Source organism: Heteronotia binoei, chromosome 10 (assembly GCF_032191835.1).
Source record: "Heteronotia binoei isolate CCM8104 ecotype False Entrance Well chromosome 10, APGP_CSIRO_Hbin_v1, whole genome shotgun sequence".
NCBI lineage: Eukaryota > Metazoa > Chordata > Lepidosauria > Squamata > Gekkonidae > Heteronotia > Heteronotia binoei.
The window spans coordinates 29,988,529-30,003,816 of record NC_083232.1 but is presented as its reverse complement, the minus strand read 5'-3'; the positions used below and the strand labels follow the sequence as shown (position 1 = coordinate 30,003,816).

Sequence of the window (15,288 nt, the reverse complement as noted above, 5' to 3'; positions counted from 1 at the left end):
TGTGTCTTAGAAACTCTTTAAAAGTTTGCTCAGGAGAATTGCACTCTGGGCCATTTTTTCTGTCCAGCTATAGTTCTTTCCAGTGTAACTCAGCATCCTAAAAATATGCCTAGCTGTCAAAGACTAGTTTAAATTGAAAGTGACACGCATCACTTATTTTAATCTGACAGCATGATGAAGGTGCTGAAGACTGTATGCATACCATAATTGCCTTGATTTGCTTCTAGCAAAGTCAGTGGGCACCAGGCCAATCCACAGAGGTTTCCAGTGTGTATCTTTGCCAGTTCCTTGCAGGAACACTTAACACTCCTTTTGATTTAATGTTTCTCACCTTAGCCCTAAATGTGATTAGACTGGGCAGACACAATTCATAGCCTCTCTTGACGTGACTTTGTTTTGCAGTTGGAAGCAGGCAAAAGGGGGACCAGCAGACAAGAGTTGTTGGCAAAGAAAAATGTGTTTACTTCTTCTGGCAAGGGAGGCATTCAACCGTCAGTGAGAAAGGAACCTCTGCACTGATGACTGTGGAGCTGGATGAGGAGAGGGGTGCTCAGGTGAGGGGACAATCCAGGGCTTTCAGGGTCTTTTCATCCTTGGTACTCCATCATGGCATGGGTAGATGGTGACTGACTAGTGCTGTTGTCTTGCACCCGCAGAGGTAACTCAAAGGAGTGAGTTCTGCTTCTTGAGAGCTGCAAGAGTAGTAGACCAAAATTTACTTGGGAGAAAAGCACTGTAGATGCAGAGTAATGGTCATGGAGACTTCAGGGTCAACAGGAGGAGAATAAAGGCTGGTTCAGATGTAACTTTCCCCACCAATGGAGTCCTCCCCAGCATTTACATTTACGAGACAGGAGTTCAGTCTCAGCCACAGCAAAGTCTGTGACATCCAGTATATCTTGCAAAGCATTAGAGGTCGCAGATGTTGTTGTGGCTAAGAAATGTAAGTATTACATGCCTTAGATGTCCCATGAGAGGAACTATGCCAGTAAAAGACAGGTCTAAAACACATTAAAAAGTCCAGTGTGACACCTGAGTTGGCAGTAAGAATAATACTTTGGTTTCTTGGAAATCTGCAGAGACACTGATTGCACATCCTTCATCATGCTTGCGAACACCTGGACTTGCATGATTTGTGCTGTGCCAATATTCATTCTTCTAGATGGAAGACTAGAATTAGCCCTTTGAGCATGTACTTTGGCACCAATATATTTTCCAGCAACTCAGTTAACTAGATCCAGCAGAGACCCGTAAGAAACTTGTGGGCAAATTCTCTCATTGTTCTTTGCTTTCTCATCTGACTTCTGACACACACCAACACCCATTCCAGCAGCCTTTCTCCAAGCCGCTCCTCCTGTATTTTTTTTTGCTTCTGCACCCTCCTCTTTCTTCCCCCTTCCCATCACCTCCTTCTCATCACCAAGAGGAAAACGAGGTGGCAGCCGAAGGAGACAAGACCGGAGTGTTGTTCCATTGTGTCTGAGCTGGAAAGAAGCCCAGCTCAATCATGGTGCTTCCTCTCAGCCTGAACACAGTCAGCTCTCAGTGCCAACTTCTTCTCATTGATGCAGCAGTGTCTGTTGATTTTTTGGGGGGGTTGCTGAGCTCCAAACTGGCTGCAGACCCCTCCAAACCCAAATACCATCAGTGCTCAGTCCCTGCCTCCTTCACTACTTTTGTACTCTCCTGGTACCCCTCCCCCCCCCCCACGCAACTGTATCTTGGACATTGCTAGGCAGCTCCCAAGATGACATCTGATCTTGTGACATACCATCCCAATACTTTATTTTTTCCCTTTATGTGTGGAGGTTTAGAATCATAGAGTTGGAAGGGGCCATACAGACCAACTAGTCCAAACCCCCATTCCATGCAGGATCAGCCTAAAGCATCTCTGACAAATAATCCAGCCGCATATTGTAATTATTTGTTTGTAAATCCCAGTTGCATTTTAAAAAAAACTTTTCAGATTTTTCTGCAAACTTTGAGGGTTCACTAAGATTGTTTTAAAAATATTTTTAATGACCCTTTTTTTGCGTGGACCTGTTCTTCATATTTATTGATCCACATTTATGGACCACATTCAGAATTAGATATAGTTACATTGTTGAACAAATTGCTCTTCTGCCTATTGGTTAGTGGTCTGCTAGTTGCATGATCTTGTAACATGATCTTTACGCACAGTCCTCTGAGTCAGTTTGCATCCTTAGCCTTAATTTGCTATAGCTCTAGAACAAGTCTGTGATTTTTTTCAGGTGCAAGTTCTTCAAGGAAAAGAGCCACCATGTTTTCTCCAGTGCTTTCAAGGTGGAATGATTGTTCATGCGGGGAGAAGAGAAGAGGAAGAAGAAAATACACAGAGTAAATCAATACCTGTTGCAGTTCCCCTCCCTCCCACATGTTTGTTAGAGAGCAAAGATTGTGTCGTGTGTGATACTTTCCCTTCATCTACTCTATATATCATCTAAGCACACTGTCAGGATCCATACAATATCTCCTGTCATGCCTTCCTTCCTGAGTGGTTTTACATGTGACTGTCACTGTCTTGCTATGTAGCATGTTATGATGTTGTGGTGTGCTGAATATGCAATGTTTTGGGGATAGTCTGTGAAAGGTTGTTTTGTCTCTCACAGCAGAGATGTTGGTGGCTGCCTGTGAATGTGGGGGTCTTCCCCCTTCTTCATCTCCACCATCTGGAGACTGAGGCTGGGAATACCCTTCTTGGGAGATAAGGAGATGCATTCCTGTGAACTGTTTTGTGAGGAGTTATGTGTTATAAGAACAGGGAGGGGGGAGCCTATGCTTTCCTGAATTACTTAATGCTGTCTGCAGCTCTTCCTTTCACTTCTTGCAAGGCCTCCATAAGGGAAAGGTCTGCACTTGTAACATATTAATAAATCTTCACTTATGTAATCATAGCCACAGTCTATCTGAGTGTTACTTGGCAGAACCTCACACACACTCAGATTTAATTTTGCTAGTTCCAGTTTTGAATGCCACAGTTCAAAACTAGGAAATGAAATAGTAAACATGAAAGAGCAGTGTGAGGGTGGGGGGTTGTGCTTGTTAAATGATCTCAGGAAATAAGTATTGTGAAAGACCTTTTTCTCTGAAGAGCCGTGGCCAGCCAGAATAGACAATATGGAACTAGATGAGCCAGTATATTAATATTGTAATGTATGTAGAATATATGGGGAAGCAGGGCTTTTTTGGTAGAAAAAGCCCAGCAGGAACTCATTAGCATATTAGGCCACGCCTCCTGACACCAAGCCAGCCAGAACTGTGTTCCTGTGTGTTCTTGCTCAAAAAAAGCCCTCAGGAGAAGTCATAAATGTCATGTGCAAAGTTCCATTTGCTACAACTGGCCTAGATAGTTAGGATTACTTGCCAGCTCTGAGCAAGCAGTTCTGAAGCATCTTGGAAATGAACCCCAGCATCACACTTAATGGAGGAAAAAACTAAACATTCATTTTTTTTTCATTAAGTCTTAGACTTTGACTACAGAAAAGGCAACAAATGTGGACTTCTAAGTAACACTTTGGTAGTGTGCTTACAATACGCCTTTGCTGATCCTGATAGTTTGGAGTAGCAGTGATTTCTAGTGGGGGGACAGCTAAGCCTGAGGGGGGGGGGCGGTTGTCTGGGGGTCATCAACAGCGATTTGCATACTCACAAGAAGCCCTGCAACTCATCCCTTTTATCTTTCTCAACCTGATACAATAGCCTATTGTGGAAGCAGCCTTGGTGATGGCTAATGAGCTTGTACTGTCCATGCCCCACTACAGGTGATTGGCGATTGTATTGTGTACGAGGGGAAGTTTCGGTTGAAGGAAATTTGCTTGAAGTAGCCTGCCACTGTAGCAGTCTCAGGTCCAGGACTTCGATGATCGTTCTCAACATCAACAAAGCCCTCATTTACCTGTGGCATGGCTGCAAAGCCCAGCCTCACACAAAGGATGTAGGAAGAACGGCAGCCAATAAAATAAAAGAGCAGTAAGTAGCAATGCTGTTGTTCTTGCAAAGGGTTTTGGTTTGGTCTGCCTGCAGGTTCTATAAAATGCTTATGAGAGTTGGGTAATGGATGACATTGGGAGAATTTACGGAACATGCAACTAAACTGCCAAATTCAGGTAGTTTTAGAAGAATGGATGAAGAAGCAAGGAAAATGGTGAAGACCAGCAAGTGGTTGGTTGCTGGTCTTTGTCTCAGGTTTTCAGCAAGAGCAAGTCTTTCTTAATAAGAATTACAAAGCACCACAAGCTTGCAATGATTCCAGGGGATGTGTCTTGCATTTCAGATGTCCACTGGAAGCAGGATTGCACAGCAGTAGCAAGGTGACAATACATGAATGCGATGAAGGGTCAGAGCCATTGGGATTCTGGGATGCCTTAGGAAGGAGGGACCGGAAAGCCTACGACTGTATGCTACAAGGTAAGGTGTGCTTGGTCTTCCTGTGTGTGTCATTTAAACATCTTAGAATTCTGAATTCTAATAACTTTTGTTTAAGGATCAGGAAGGACGGAATAATAGTCTGTTTGCCCTAGTATCAAACAATATTTGTAGCAGTTGTACAAAGTAATACATGAAAGATTAGTAATACATGAAAGATTAGTATTTGGGGATCAGTGGCTGTCTGAAACTAGGATGAACCAGCTGCTATATGAAACTTGAGAAATATCAGTGTCTTTCTGCCATTGTAATTTAGATCCAGCCTTTGAAATAGATGAGGCTAGGTTGTCAACTTGAAAGCCAAGATTTAAGTCAACACAGAACATCAGCAAAAATTTACCCCAATATATTCTACTTTTACTCAAAATAGAGACTGACTTTTCCCCAGGTATTGGAAGCAAGAAAAAGAGGGGGTACGCTTATATTTGCATAGAAGAAACTTTGTATATAATTTTTTTTAGGAAGGTTGTATTCCTTTCTGTTAAAATAACATACCATGAGTAACAGAATAGCCTCTTACCATTACTTACAAATAAAGCATTAGTTGATTGATCTGTCAGGTTAATCAATTTAGGGTTTTTAAAAAATCAACTGAAAGGACTGTGTTTGGATGGTGGGTTTTTTTTTAACTGATTAATCAATAAGATCTTTATGATATATCTATATTTTCTTTAATCAGATGACTTTAAATACTTTTGTTATTGTTCTTAAAAGATCCTGGGAAGTTTAACTTCACTCCCCGCCTGTTCATCCTCAGTAGTTCATCGGGTGAATTTTCAGCCACCGAATACATCTACCCGGCTAGGGACCCGTCAGTGGTCAATTCTATGCCATTCCTGCAGGAAGATCTCTACACAGCACCACAGCCAGGTCAGTGCAAGCAGATGTAAGGGCCCATGGGGGGGAAAGGGGGAAATTCAAGGGGGAAATGCTGAAGAGAACCACTTATGAGCAGTGTTCCCTCTAAGCTGAGTTAGTGTGAGCTAGCTCACCGATTTTTAGCCTGCAGCTCACACATTTTTGTCTTAGCTCAGGAGGGATGACCCCCAAAGCACACTAATTTATGCAGTAGCTCACAACTTTAATGCCAGTAGCTCACAAAGTAGAATTTTTGCTCACAAGACTCTACAGCTTAGAGGAAACATTGCTTATGAGGTATTTTTCTCTTTTAGAATGAGTACAATTGTTCTTAAGGCCAGATTTTTAAAACTCAAAGTGTGTAGTATGAAAACACCTGAGGCCATTCTCATTTTTTTTTAATGGAAAAATTGGGAAATGTTGAGGAGCACGAAGTGGGGACCTACTGTGATTTTTTTTTTTACAAAGCATCTTACTCATTCCAAATGTAGAACATGAAAAAAGTCTTAGAACCTCAGTTTTTCTGCTAGACACATTGATAAGTTTGAGGCTACCAAATATGTGGCACCTTAAGCTCCACATTTGGAGTTGTTGTTCTCATTTTTGATATAGAGAACTGAGACTGAGTGACTTGCCCCGGGGGCTGCACAATGGGTCTATTGTCAAAGTGGGATGTGGAACCAAGTGCCTTGGATCCCAGCCCAGCATGTATAATCCTGGGCCACACAGATGGCTTAGGAAAGGTCAATGTTCCACTTTGACTGTGACAACAGTTCAGTTCCATGCGCCCAACATGTTTGCATATAAGTCCATAATGAAATGAAACAAACAAGGGAGAACAGTATGGCTCCCTGTGCATTGCCTGAGGTAGCCGAGGTTGCATGACCTTGAAAGAGCCAGTACAACATGACAGTGCTCCCTGCTATTCCATGATTGTCCTGCCCCAGCACATTTATTGGAGGGAGTGACCTCCTCCACAAGAGCATCCCTCTCTGTCCTGCACTCTGTGAAATAACTGCTGCCTGGCTCTAGGCCATTTATGAAGACTTCCTGGCATGCAAGCAATGAGAATGCTTTGTGAAAATAAAAATATGATTGACCGTGTTGCTGAAGCGAATTTTTATTGTGTCTCAACAGCCCTCTTCCTTGTTGACAATCACCATGAAGTGTACCTCTGGCAAGGCTGGTGGCCTGTGGAAAATGAAATAGCAGGATCTGCCCGAATCAGATGGGCTTCAGACAGGAAATGTGCAATGGAGACAGTCCTCCAGTACTGCAAAGGTAGAACTGAGCAGAGGGAATGGCATGTTATTTTGGCATGTTGAAATGTGTTCCAGGGCAAGATTTTGGTGTGGACCTGAAAGAAAAAAAGTGTGAGGGGGAGGAACAGACACCCTACTGTGAACTTCTCACCTCCCCTCAGAGGTGAGAGCCAGTTTGGTGTAGTGGTTAAGTGCACGGACTTTTATCTAGGAGAACCGGGTTTGATTCCCCACTCCGCCACATGCAACTGCTGGAGTGACTTTGGGTCACTCATAACTGTAAGAGGCTGTTCTGGAAAGGGCAGTTTCTGTCAGAGCTCTTAGCCCTACTTACCTCACAGGGTGTATGTTGTGGAGAGGGGAAGAGAAAGGAGATTGTAAACTGCTCTGAGACTTCTTTGGGTAGTGAAGACCAGGGTATAAATCCAATCTTCTCTTCTTCTCTCTTCTTCATTCAGAGGCAGTCAGCCTCTGAAACCCAGCATCAGATGGCAACATCAGGGGAAGGCTTGGGCCTCTATGCCATTGTTGGCCCTCCAGAGGAACTGGTTGGCCACTGTGTGAGACAGGATATTGGACTAGATGGACCACTGGCCTGATCCAGCAGAGCTCTGTGCCTTATGCTGCCCTAGCAGCAGTAGCCGATGAAGTCAGGGGAAAAGCTTGGTAGATTGCTATCTGAACAGGGGCCAGTTGGGCTGTGTATTAACAGAAGCATTGTGTTAACAGTGTCAGAGGAAACTCTGCTCTTTTCAGTGGCAATACTGCATATCCAGGAGTTCCACCCTTTTCAACAGCCCTAAGGCTTTTACCTAGCATGTCCAAGATTATCAGCTTAAATCTTGATACAGCTTCCTTGTACTGATCCTAAACTGCAGTTACAGTCATTGTTGTTAACTAGTAGTAAAGAGCACTTGAATGAGAGTAGCATTTTATTGTCCTCATAACCTGGCAGCCCTGTGACCTCTGCAAGACAAGTCAGCTGGCCAGTGTGGCTTTGCTAAGGCTGTAGAGAGACTGAAAGCCAAGAAATGTAGTGGTGTCTGTGAGCTCTTAGAGAAGATCTTCTCTCTTTACTGCCTTTCGTATCTGTTGGGTGAAGATGATATCCCTGCAAGCTTTGCTGTGTTGCTCATCTTCTCTGAGGAGAATTCAGCTGTGTGTTAGGTACTCTGGGATGTTCTTGAGAGACAATGAAGAATGGAGCTCCAGTAAGCAAGCAAAGTCTCTGCATAACCCTGAACCCTACTAATAACTGCATTTGGGACAGCTGTGTTTAAGCTGAGTCCAGTTGTCCCGTAAGCCTTTTCAGTGTAAATATAGTGACTGGACATTCAAAAAGTCCAGAGAGATTAAGGTTTCCTTGAATGTTCTGTATCTGACATTAAGTGTGCTGTATTTTTTTTTGGGGGGGGGCACTTTAGTGAGAAGCTCTTGGATTAGAGTTCATTAGCTAATTTGACATGATTTCCTGGGGGTACATAATGATTAGGGATGCTTCTTCCATGAGAAAGAAGTAATTGTCCCCCAGGTGATAGTAATAGTTGTCACTTCAAATTTATGCACTGTGCAAATGCAGGCTATCCTTAGATTTTGTGTCATGTTCTTGCATTTCTCTTAGCCTTAACAAGTATTTTCATATTGCTATTTCTGAACTCGTATATTTGTACTTAACCAGCTTTCCAGTCCCCTTCACTCATCCAATGAAATTGGGCTCTTGCCTATAAAAGGGTATGCCATAACTTACTTAAGAGTCAAAGGTCATCTCCTACAACAAATCAGAATGGATGTTCCTGTTGAACAGGGATATATCTGCTTTGTTTTCAGTGGAATATGAACCAATAAGGGAATGTATAAAAAGCCATCATATGCAAAGACCATTCTCTAGCATTCAGTCACACTGATGTTATTGGTTAGAGGTATTATTGGTTACAAAGACAATTTTATAGAGGCCAACAAACCATGACATACAACCCAGAATGAGGTAAAGTAAGTAAAGTAAATTTATTTTTGTATCCCGCCCTCCCCTGCCAAAGGCAGGCTCAGGGCGGCTCACAGACATGGGACAACCATGATTTGAATAAAATACAATCAAGACAAAACAGATTAAGATACAATTAGGTTACATAGATTAGTTAAAATAGATAAAACAGCTATTATAAATTAAATTAAGTTAAGGTGCTACAGTTCACAGTCGTATATAAGATGGTTAGGTGGCTACAGGTCAGTTTAGCCGGGTTCTATCTTAAAAGCAAGCTGAAAGAGGGTGGTTTTGCAAGCCCTGCGGAACTGATTCAGGTCCCTCAGGGCTCGCACCACCTCTGAAAGTTGATTCCACCATCAGGGGGCCATTGCTGAGAAGGCTTGCTCCCTGGTTGTTTTCAATCTAGCTTCTCTTGGCCCAGAGATTTTAAAAAGATTTTGAGAACTAGATCTCAGTGCTCTCTGGGGAACATATGGGGAGAGGCGGTCCCTAAGGTAGGCAGGTCCTCGGCCATAGGTAGGACTACACAGATGAAGATGGGGGTCAAAAGAATATGCAAGGCTTTCTTCTTAGTGGAAACAGCATGGAAGTAAATTTAATCTTTCAGCTCGTGTTGGCACTGAGTTGCTTTATTTTCTTGAATACAACATAGTAATTTGTTTTCCAGACTTAGTTGTTAAAAGTGATTCACATGAGAACAGCATCACAATGAAGGCAAAAAAAAAAAAGTTCCACTGGAACAGGGTGGTCCAGCTTTCTTTGGCAGGAATCCTATAAAGTGGTGCAGTTAGTTTTGTGTTCCTCATTGACAATTATCCTTATCATATACATGTTCTGAATGTGTGTGTATGTATGCATACATGTAGGCCATAATGGTGGGCACTTTGCTTGTATGAAATGCAAAGGAACAATGAAAATAAAATCATCCTCCAAGGTGCCTGTCCCTATATAATAGCAGTACTTGTTGATCCTTTAATTCTGCAGTCTCATCTCTCAGCAGAGTTGCATGCCCTCAAGGAAACTGAGAGTGTGGGGCAGGGAGAAGTGGCCATCTGAACTGACCGGTTTGCTGTGTTAAATACTGTCTTTGTTAGGGCAGCCCAGTCACCCTCAAGCAGTTTCCATAGTTCTAGCTTGGAAGAACATAAGGCATTGAATTTCATCTCTGTTGTCACTAACTCGGTGCTACTTGTGTGTGAGCATTCATGTTTAAAGACATTCTTACAAATGGCACTTGTCCTTTTGCAATAGAAAGTTAGGTCTCCTCCACTGTGTTCTGATGCCTGAACAGTGGGAGATTTTTTTTTAAGAGATGGTGAAGATATGGACCGATTTCCCACTAGCCTGATGCCGCTCTCACACTCCTCGGCAGGGCTTCTGTCGGATTTCACACTATCTGCCCCGGGGTTGCAACTAGCTTCGCCTTTTTGTGTGACAAACAGAAACTGATTTTTAGAGGATCTTGTTTGCTGCGTGAAAGAGGCAGAGCTAGTTGCAGCCCTGGGGCAGAGAGTGTGAAATCTGATGGAAGCCCCGCCGAGAAGAGGAGCATGAGAGCGGCATAAGGCTAGTGGGAAATCGGTCATGGAGACACAAGTTTGAGTGATAGCAGTTAATGTTTGTGCACAGCTCTTGCCCATACTGAAGAGGATAGGCGCCTGTATCTGTCTGCTGCCATGTACAGTGCTGAGCCAGCTGCAGTAGGGCAGCTGAGGCCAGCCCAAGTAGATAGCTTTGGGCTCGGTCAGCCAGTGCTGTACCTCTGTACAAGGTTACTGCTTGTGCCTGTGATGTGCATCTTTTAAAAAGTTTAAAACTTTCTACAGGAGAGGGTAGTTTGTCAAAGTGGGAGGAAGGGAGATTGTCAGGATTTGTTTTGATCGTTGCTCTCTCTCTCTCTCTGTCTCTCTCTCTCTGCACTTTGACTATGTATAGGAAAGAATGTGAAGAAACCTCCTAAATCTTACTTAATTCATGCTGGCCTTGAGCCCTTGACTTTCACCAACATGTTTCCCAGCTGGGAGCACAGGGAAGACATTGCAGAGATCACAGAGATGGTAATGGAAGCTTTCATATCTTCTTTATTGGTTTTCAAGGCACAGTTCGAGATTGTGGGTGCTTCACCGCTAGGTAGTACTATAATCAAGGGGATTAATTGGGGGTGGGGAAGAAACAAGCAACCAATGCCACTGTGCCCTATTGCTGGCTGTCCAGAGGAAGTGGTTGGCCACTGTGTGAGACAGGATGGTGGACTAGATGGACCACTGGTCTGATCCAGTAAGGCCGCTCTACTTACACCATTCCTACTCATCTCTGATGAAAGGTGCTTTGACTTTATACCCTAGAAATCTTGTTGGTCAAAGGCGCTACTGGACTCACACTGATACTGAATATTGTTACCCTTCAAAATGGGATCAGTCCATAAACACAACTTTGCCTGAGTAAGGCAGGGGAGCTGGAATGCAGATACATTGGGAAAACTCACCACTGGGCTGTATCCAGCCTGGTACTGCAACTTGGAGGAATTTCATTAATGCAGGGGTGGCCAATGGTAGCTCTCCAGATGTTTTTCCCTACAACTCCCATCAGCCCCAGCCATTGGCCATGCTGGCTGGGGCTGATGGGAATTGTAGACAAAAAACTTCTGGAGAGCTACCGTTGGCCACCCCTGCATTAATGCATTTCCCTCTTCATGGCTTCTCTTTGAATTCATCTTTTCCTTAGGATGCTGAAGCTTCAAATCAGATAATCCTTGTTGAAGATGTGCTGTCCAAGCTGTGCAAAAAGCTGTATCCACTGGCTGATATCTTGGCAAGGCCTCTCCCTGAGGGTGTGGATCCATTAAAACTTGAAATTTACCTTTCAGATGAAGACTTTGAGGTAAATGGGGAAAACCTGCAAGCTTTGTGTTTTGTGCTTTCATTTATTGTTGTTGTTGCTGTTATTAATTGAACATGAATCACCTCATCCTGGCTGACGCCGGGCTCTAGGCGATGCACAGCAGGAAAAGACAAATAATCAACAATAAAATCAGTTAGCTCAAAAACAATTTCAGCCCAATGACGTATGTTATAACTTGTTACCAATCTGCTTTCTAGATTCTATTTATTTAGGGCATTTTTATGCCACCTCTCTAATTTAAGGGAAATGCCCAAATTGATAAAACGTAAATATAACCATAACAAAATTCAAAAAAGCATATAAAGCAGTAAACATTATTTAACATAGAATTTTAAAATCTGTTTAACCGAAATACAGTAGATGATGATGGAAGGCCTAGAATGAGGACTAAGCATAATTCCCAGGGGAAGGGAATGCCAAAGACGAGTTCCCACCAAATGTATTTTTATGTTGGTAATGCTTTAGCTTTCTTTCCAACAGACTGCATTGCAAATGACCAGAGAAGAGTATAACAGCCTGCCTTCTTGGAAACAGGTGAACCTCAAAAAGGCAAAAGGACTCTTCTGATCAGCGCGTTGTTGGTAGCCACGGGCTATTGCCAGACCCAGTCAGCACATCTCAGTGCAGCAGCTGTTAACAATATGTTGGTTTGCATCAGTTTTCATCAAGCAAACGAGATACGGTCTGAAGTTGCTAGATTACTGCCTACTCCAAAACAACATAATATTGTAAATGTGATAGAGAACTCTTTACAACCTCTCTCTATCCCCCTTTTTTTTGGGACTGCAAGGGTGGGTAATGTTTATGAGTCTTGTTCTTTGTACTTTTCACAGTAGGCTGCTGCGACTTTCCTTTTGGCTGCATACACTACTTGCCATTTGAGCTGGGAAAATGCTCTCTTTGTAAAGTGTTACCTTTGTTAAAGCTGTGGATTTTCAAAAGAGTTTATATTTATATAAAACGCAATAGGACAAGGGTGTATTTAACAATGCAAATGTGTATTACTCACATTCAAGACTTTCTGTCGAGAAAGGGCTTCAGGAAAGTAGCTGGCTAAGGAGCCATTGTGTGTCCCAAGTTTGTTCAACCACCACTACACTTTCCTCTTGAGCATCCTGAATGATTTCTTTTTGCAACGGGCCATGGTTTTGGTCACAGTGCTACTTCAGGTGCTAAAAAACTGAACCAAGTGTTTGTATTTATCACTTGGGTTTCTCGAGAAACTCTCTGAATCAAACTTTGATATACTTTGATATCCAAAAATGTATAGTGCCTTGGTTTTTTTTTTTTTGTGTACAGTTTATATACAAAAATATCAGTCTGTGTTTTGAACATGGCTCAGAACAGTCTCCTATGCTCTACTTTTATAACAGTAGAAATTAAAAAAAAATCTCAGTTCCTAATCACTTGCTGTAAACATGAAACGTCTTTTGTGATGAAGACCTAAAGCAAAAGCTTCCAAATAAACTCTTCGCAATGCACTGACTTGTCCCGATTCTCATCCATCCAGCATACCTGATAGCTTAACCCACAGCAGAAACCCATCTTGTTGCACATTATAACCTTGGAGAATATTTTCACTGATGTGTGACCAAAGTCCAATAGCTGGTGCAGAGAAATGTATTGGATAATTAACATAAAGTCTGTGCGTGTGACGCAGTGGGCACCATCACTTCCTGCTGACCTTGGCCAAAGAAAATGCTTCTGTGAAAGCAATAAAGATTCCTCAGTGTTCATGAGAACTCCCTGCGCACAACACAATGGTGTCTGCATGCACATTGCAGCCTCTAGGTTAGGGATGGTCACCTTCCAGGTACTAGAAGGGATTTCTTATTTCCTAGAAGGCAAGGGCCAAATAAGATACGATGAAGCAAACAGCAGCTTACAATTTTCCAATTTCTTCATACAGTTGCCTTCCTGCAGAGCTTAATTGCAACTGCGGGGTGTACGTTTGATGCTGGAGAAAGGTACAAAGAGAAAAGGTTAAAGATTCCCTCTCCCCCAGTGCCACTGATTCCAATCTCAGGAGCACAGATTGGACTACTAAATAGTTTACGAATAAATCGTGTGATCCTAATTGCACATTGAGCCCTAGCTCTTAAGGCGCATCACCTGAAAGAAGACTGAGGGCCACTGGGCTCTGATGGTTTGTGGTTTTCATTTTGGGGTGAGGAATGAACATGTGTTTTGAATCATTCCTTCAAGAGGCAAGCTGGCAATGCCATTTCTGAATGAAGCATAGCAATGCAATAAAATGTATATGAAATATCCCCAGTCTCTCCTTGCTTCTTTGCTTTTACAGTATTTAAGGCACATTGTCTAAAACTTGTCGGGGCAAAATAGGAGCCAAATCAAGTTGTGCTGGAGTCCAGATTCCAGCTGTGGTTTACCTGCTTATCATTTTCTGTTGCAATTTTGGCTGGTTGTCACTGGAACTACACTGCAAAGCTACTGCCTAAGCTTTTATGCCACCTTTAAAATGTACATTTAGCATAATGTGCCTTTGCCAATTTTAAACATGTAGGGATTGTTTGATTCTGAGCAAAATTTTTGAACCCTGATTTCTACGGCACTGAAATGCTCTTTTTGCTTCAAAAAAGGATGTATAGCCATAGCTGTTTCACTGGCTGCATGCAGACATCAACATTAACCTCAGTGTGTTTGCAGAGAGGAAGGTCATCAGTCTTGGTGGGAAGATATCCCCTTCTGGAATAAACTGCATTTTGTTGTGACCCCAAGCTGGCAAAATGATAACTATGGGTTACCAAATTAATCTGGGTTTGTAGGTGAGAAAATGAATTGCAGTTGTCATTTTACCCAGTTTGTTCCAAACCAGGAAAGCTTCAGTCTGTGAAGATGAGGAGTAGAGAGTATGTGAGCCTGAGTCTGACCCACGACCCAAAGTTTGTTCCTTACATCTGAGTATGGCCCTGTATGCAACACAGATCTCTCTTTACCTTCAATATCAGTGCTCACCTTTTTTGTCTGTAAATTCAAATGAGTATTTTAGACTGTTAACTGCTGAAGAATATCTTTTGTCAGAACAAATACCTTCAAGCCATTGTTGCTTAAGTGACCTGGTGATTTCTTTAGATCAGGGGTGGCCAAACTTGCTTAACATAAGAGCCACATAGAATAAACATCAGATGTTTGAGAGCCACAAGAGAAGGGAGGAAGGAAGGATGAGAGGGAGGAGGGAAGGAGAGGTGGCAAAAAAGCAACTTTAAATGCTTTCTCCAAGTCTGTTGACGGAGTGGTGGGAGCTTCAAGAGCCATACAATATGTGTGAAAGAGCCACATGTGGCTCCTGAGCCACAGTTTGGCCACCCCTACTTTTGATGATGTTATCAATCTGACTCAACTGAACTGATTGGATCAAGTGGACTTAATGCAACCAGATGCGTGACTTATCAGAGTCCCCCAAACTGACAGGTTTTAGAAATACTGCTAACTTCTCAATGCTGACTGAAGATACTAATAACTTTAAAAGGAAAGCAAAAAAAGTTATATTCTGTACTCTTATAACACAATAATCAATTGGAACTTTGGTACCAGTCAGGCCTATAGCCAAAGGAGGACCTGTGCCCCCTGACTTCCAGGGGGCTTTCTGGGGTGCAGTTGTTTTTGTTTTGTTGTTTGGCCATGGCTGAGCCTGCGAAGCATCATCAGTGGCAGCTGGAGCCAGGAAAACTGAGCAGGGCACAATACAATGCAGCAGAAAGCAGCAGGCAGAGATGGAAGAGGTGGAGGAGCTGGAGGTGGAGGAAGTCGCGTGGAATGGGCCAGGGAGGGGGGAACGGATGGAGCTGCTGGTTGCCAAGTGCTGTGGGGGGGGGG

General features: G+C 42.9%; 1 protein-coding gene across 15 annotated transcripts in view; it reads left to right on the top strand.

Annotated features, from left to right (window-relative positions):
- SVIL (supervillin) overlaps positions 1–12,932 on the top strand; it is a 122,695-nt gene extending 109,763 nt beyond the window's left edge. For all 15 annotated transcript variants that reach the window (XM_060248197.1, XM_060248196.1, XM_060248195.1 and 12 more), the window contains 9 exons: positions 403–554; positions 2,253–2,358; positions 3,783–3,990; positions 4,295–4,428; positions 5,161–5,316; positions 6,442–6,585; positions 10,486–10,607; positions 11,275–11,430; positions 11,932–12,932. In XM_060248197.1, the coding sequence (XP_060104180.1) occupies positions 403–554; positions 2,253–2,358; positions 3,783–3,990; positions 4,295–4,428; positions 5,161–5,316; positions 6,442–6,585; positions 10,486–10,607; positions 11,275–11,430; positions 11,932–12,018 (1,265 nt within the window). In that variant the 3' untranslated portion in view covers positions 12,019–12,932. The remainder of the gene's footprint in view (positions 1–402; positions 555–2,252; positions 2,359–3,782; positions 3,991–4,294; positions 4,429–5,160; positions 5,317–6,441; positions 6,586–10,485; positions 10,608–11,274; positions 11,431–11,931) is intronic.
- The last annotated feature ends 2,356 nt before the right edge of the window (positions 12,933–15,288 follow it).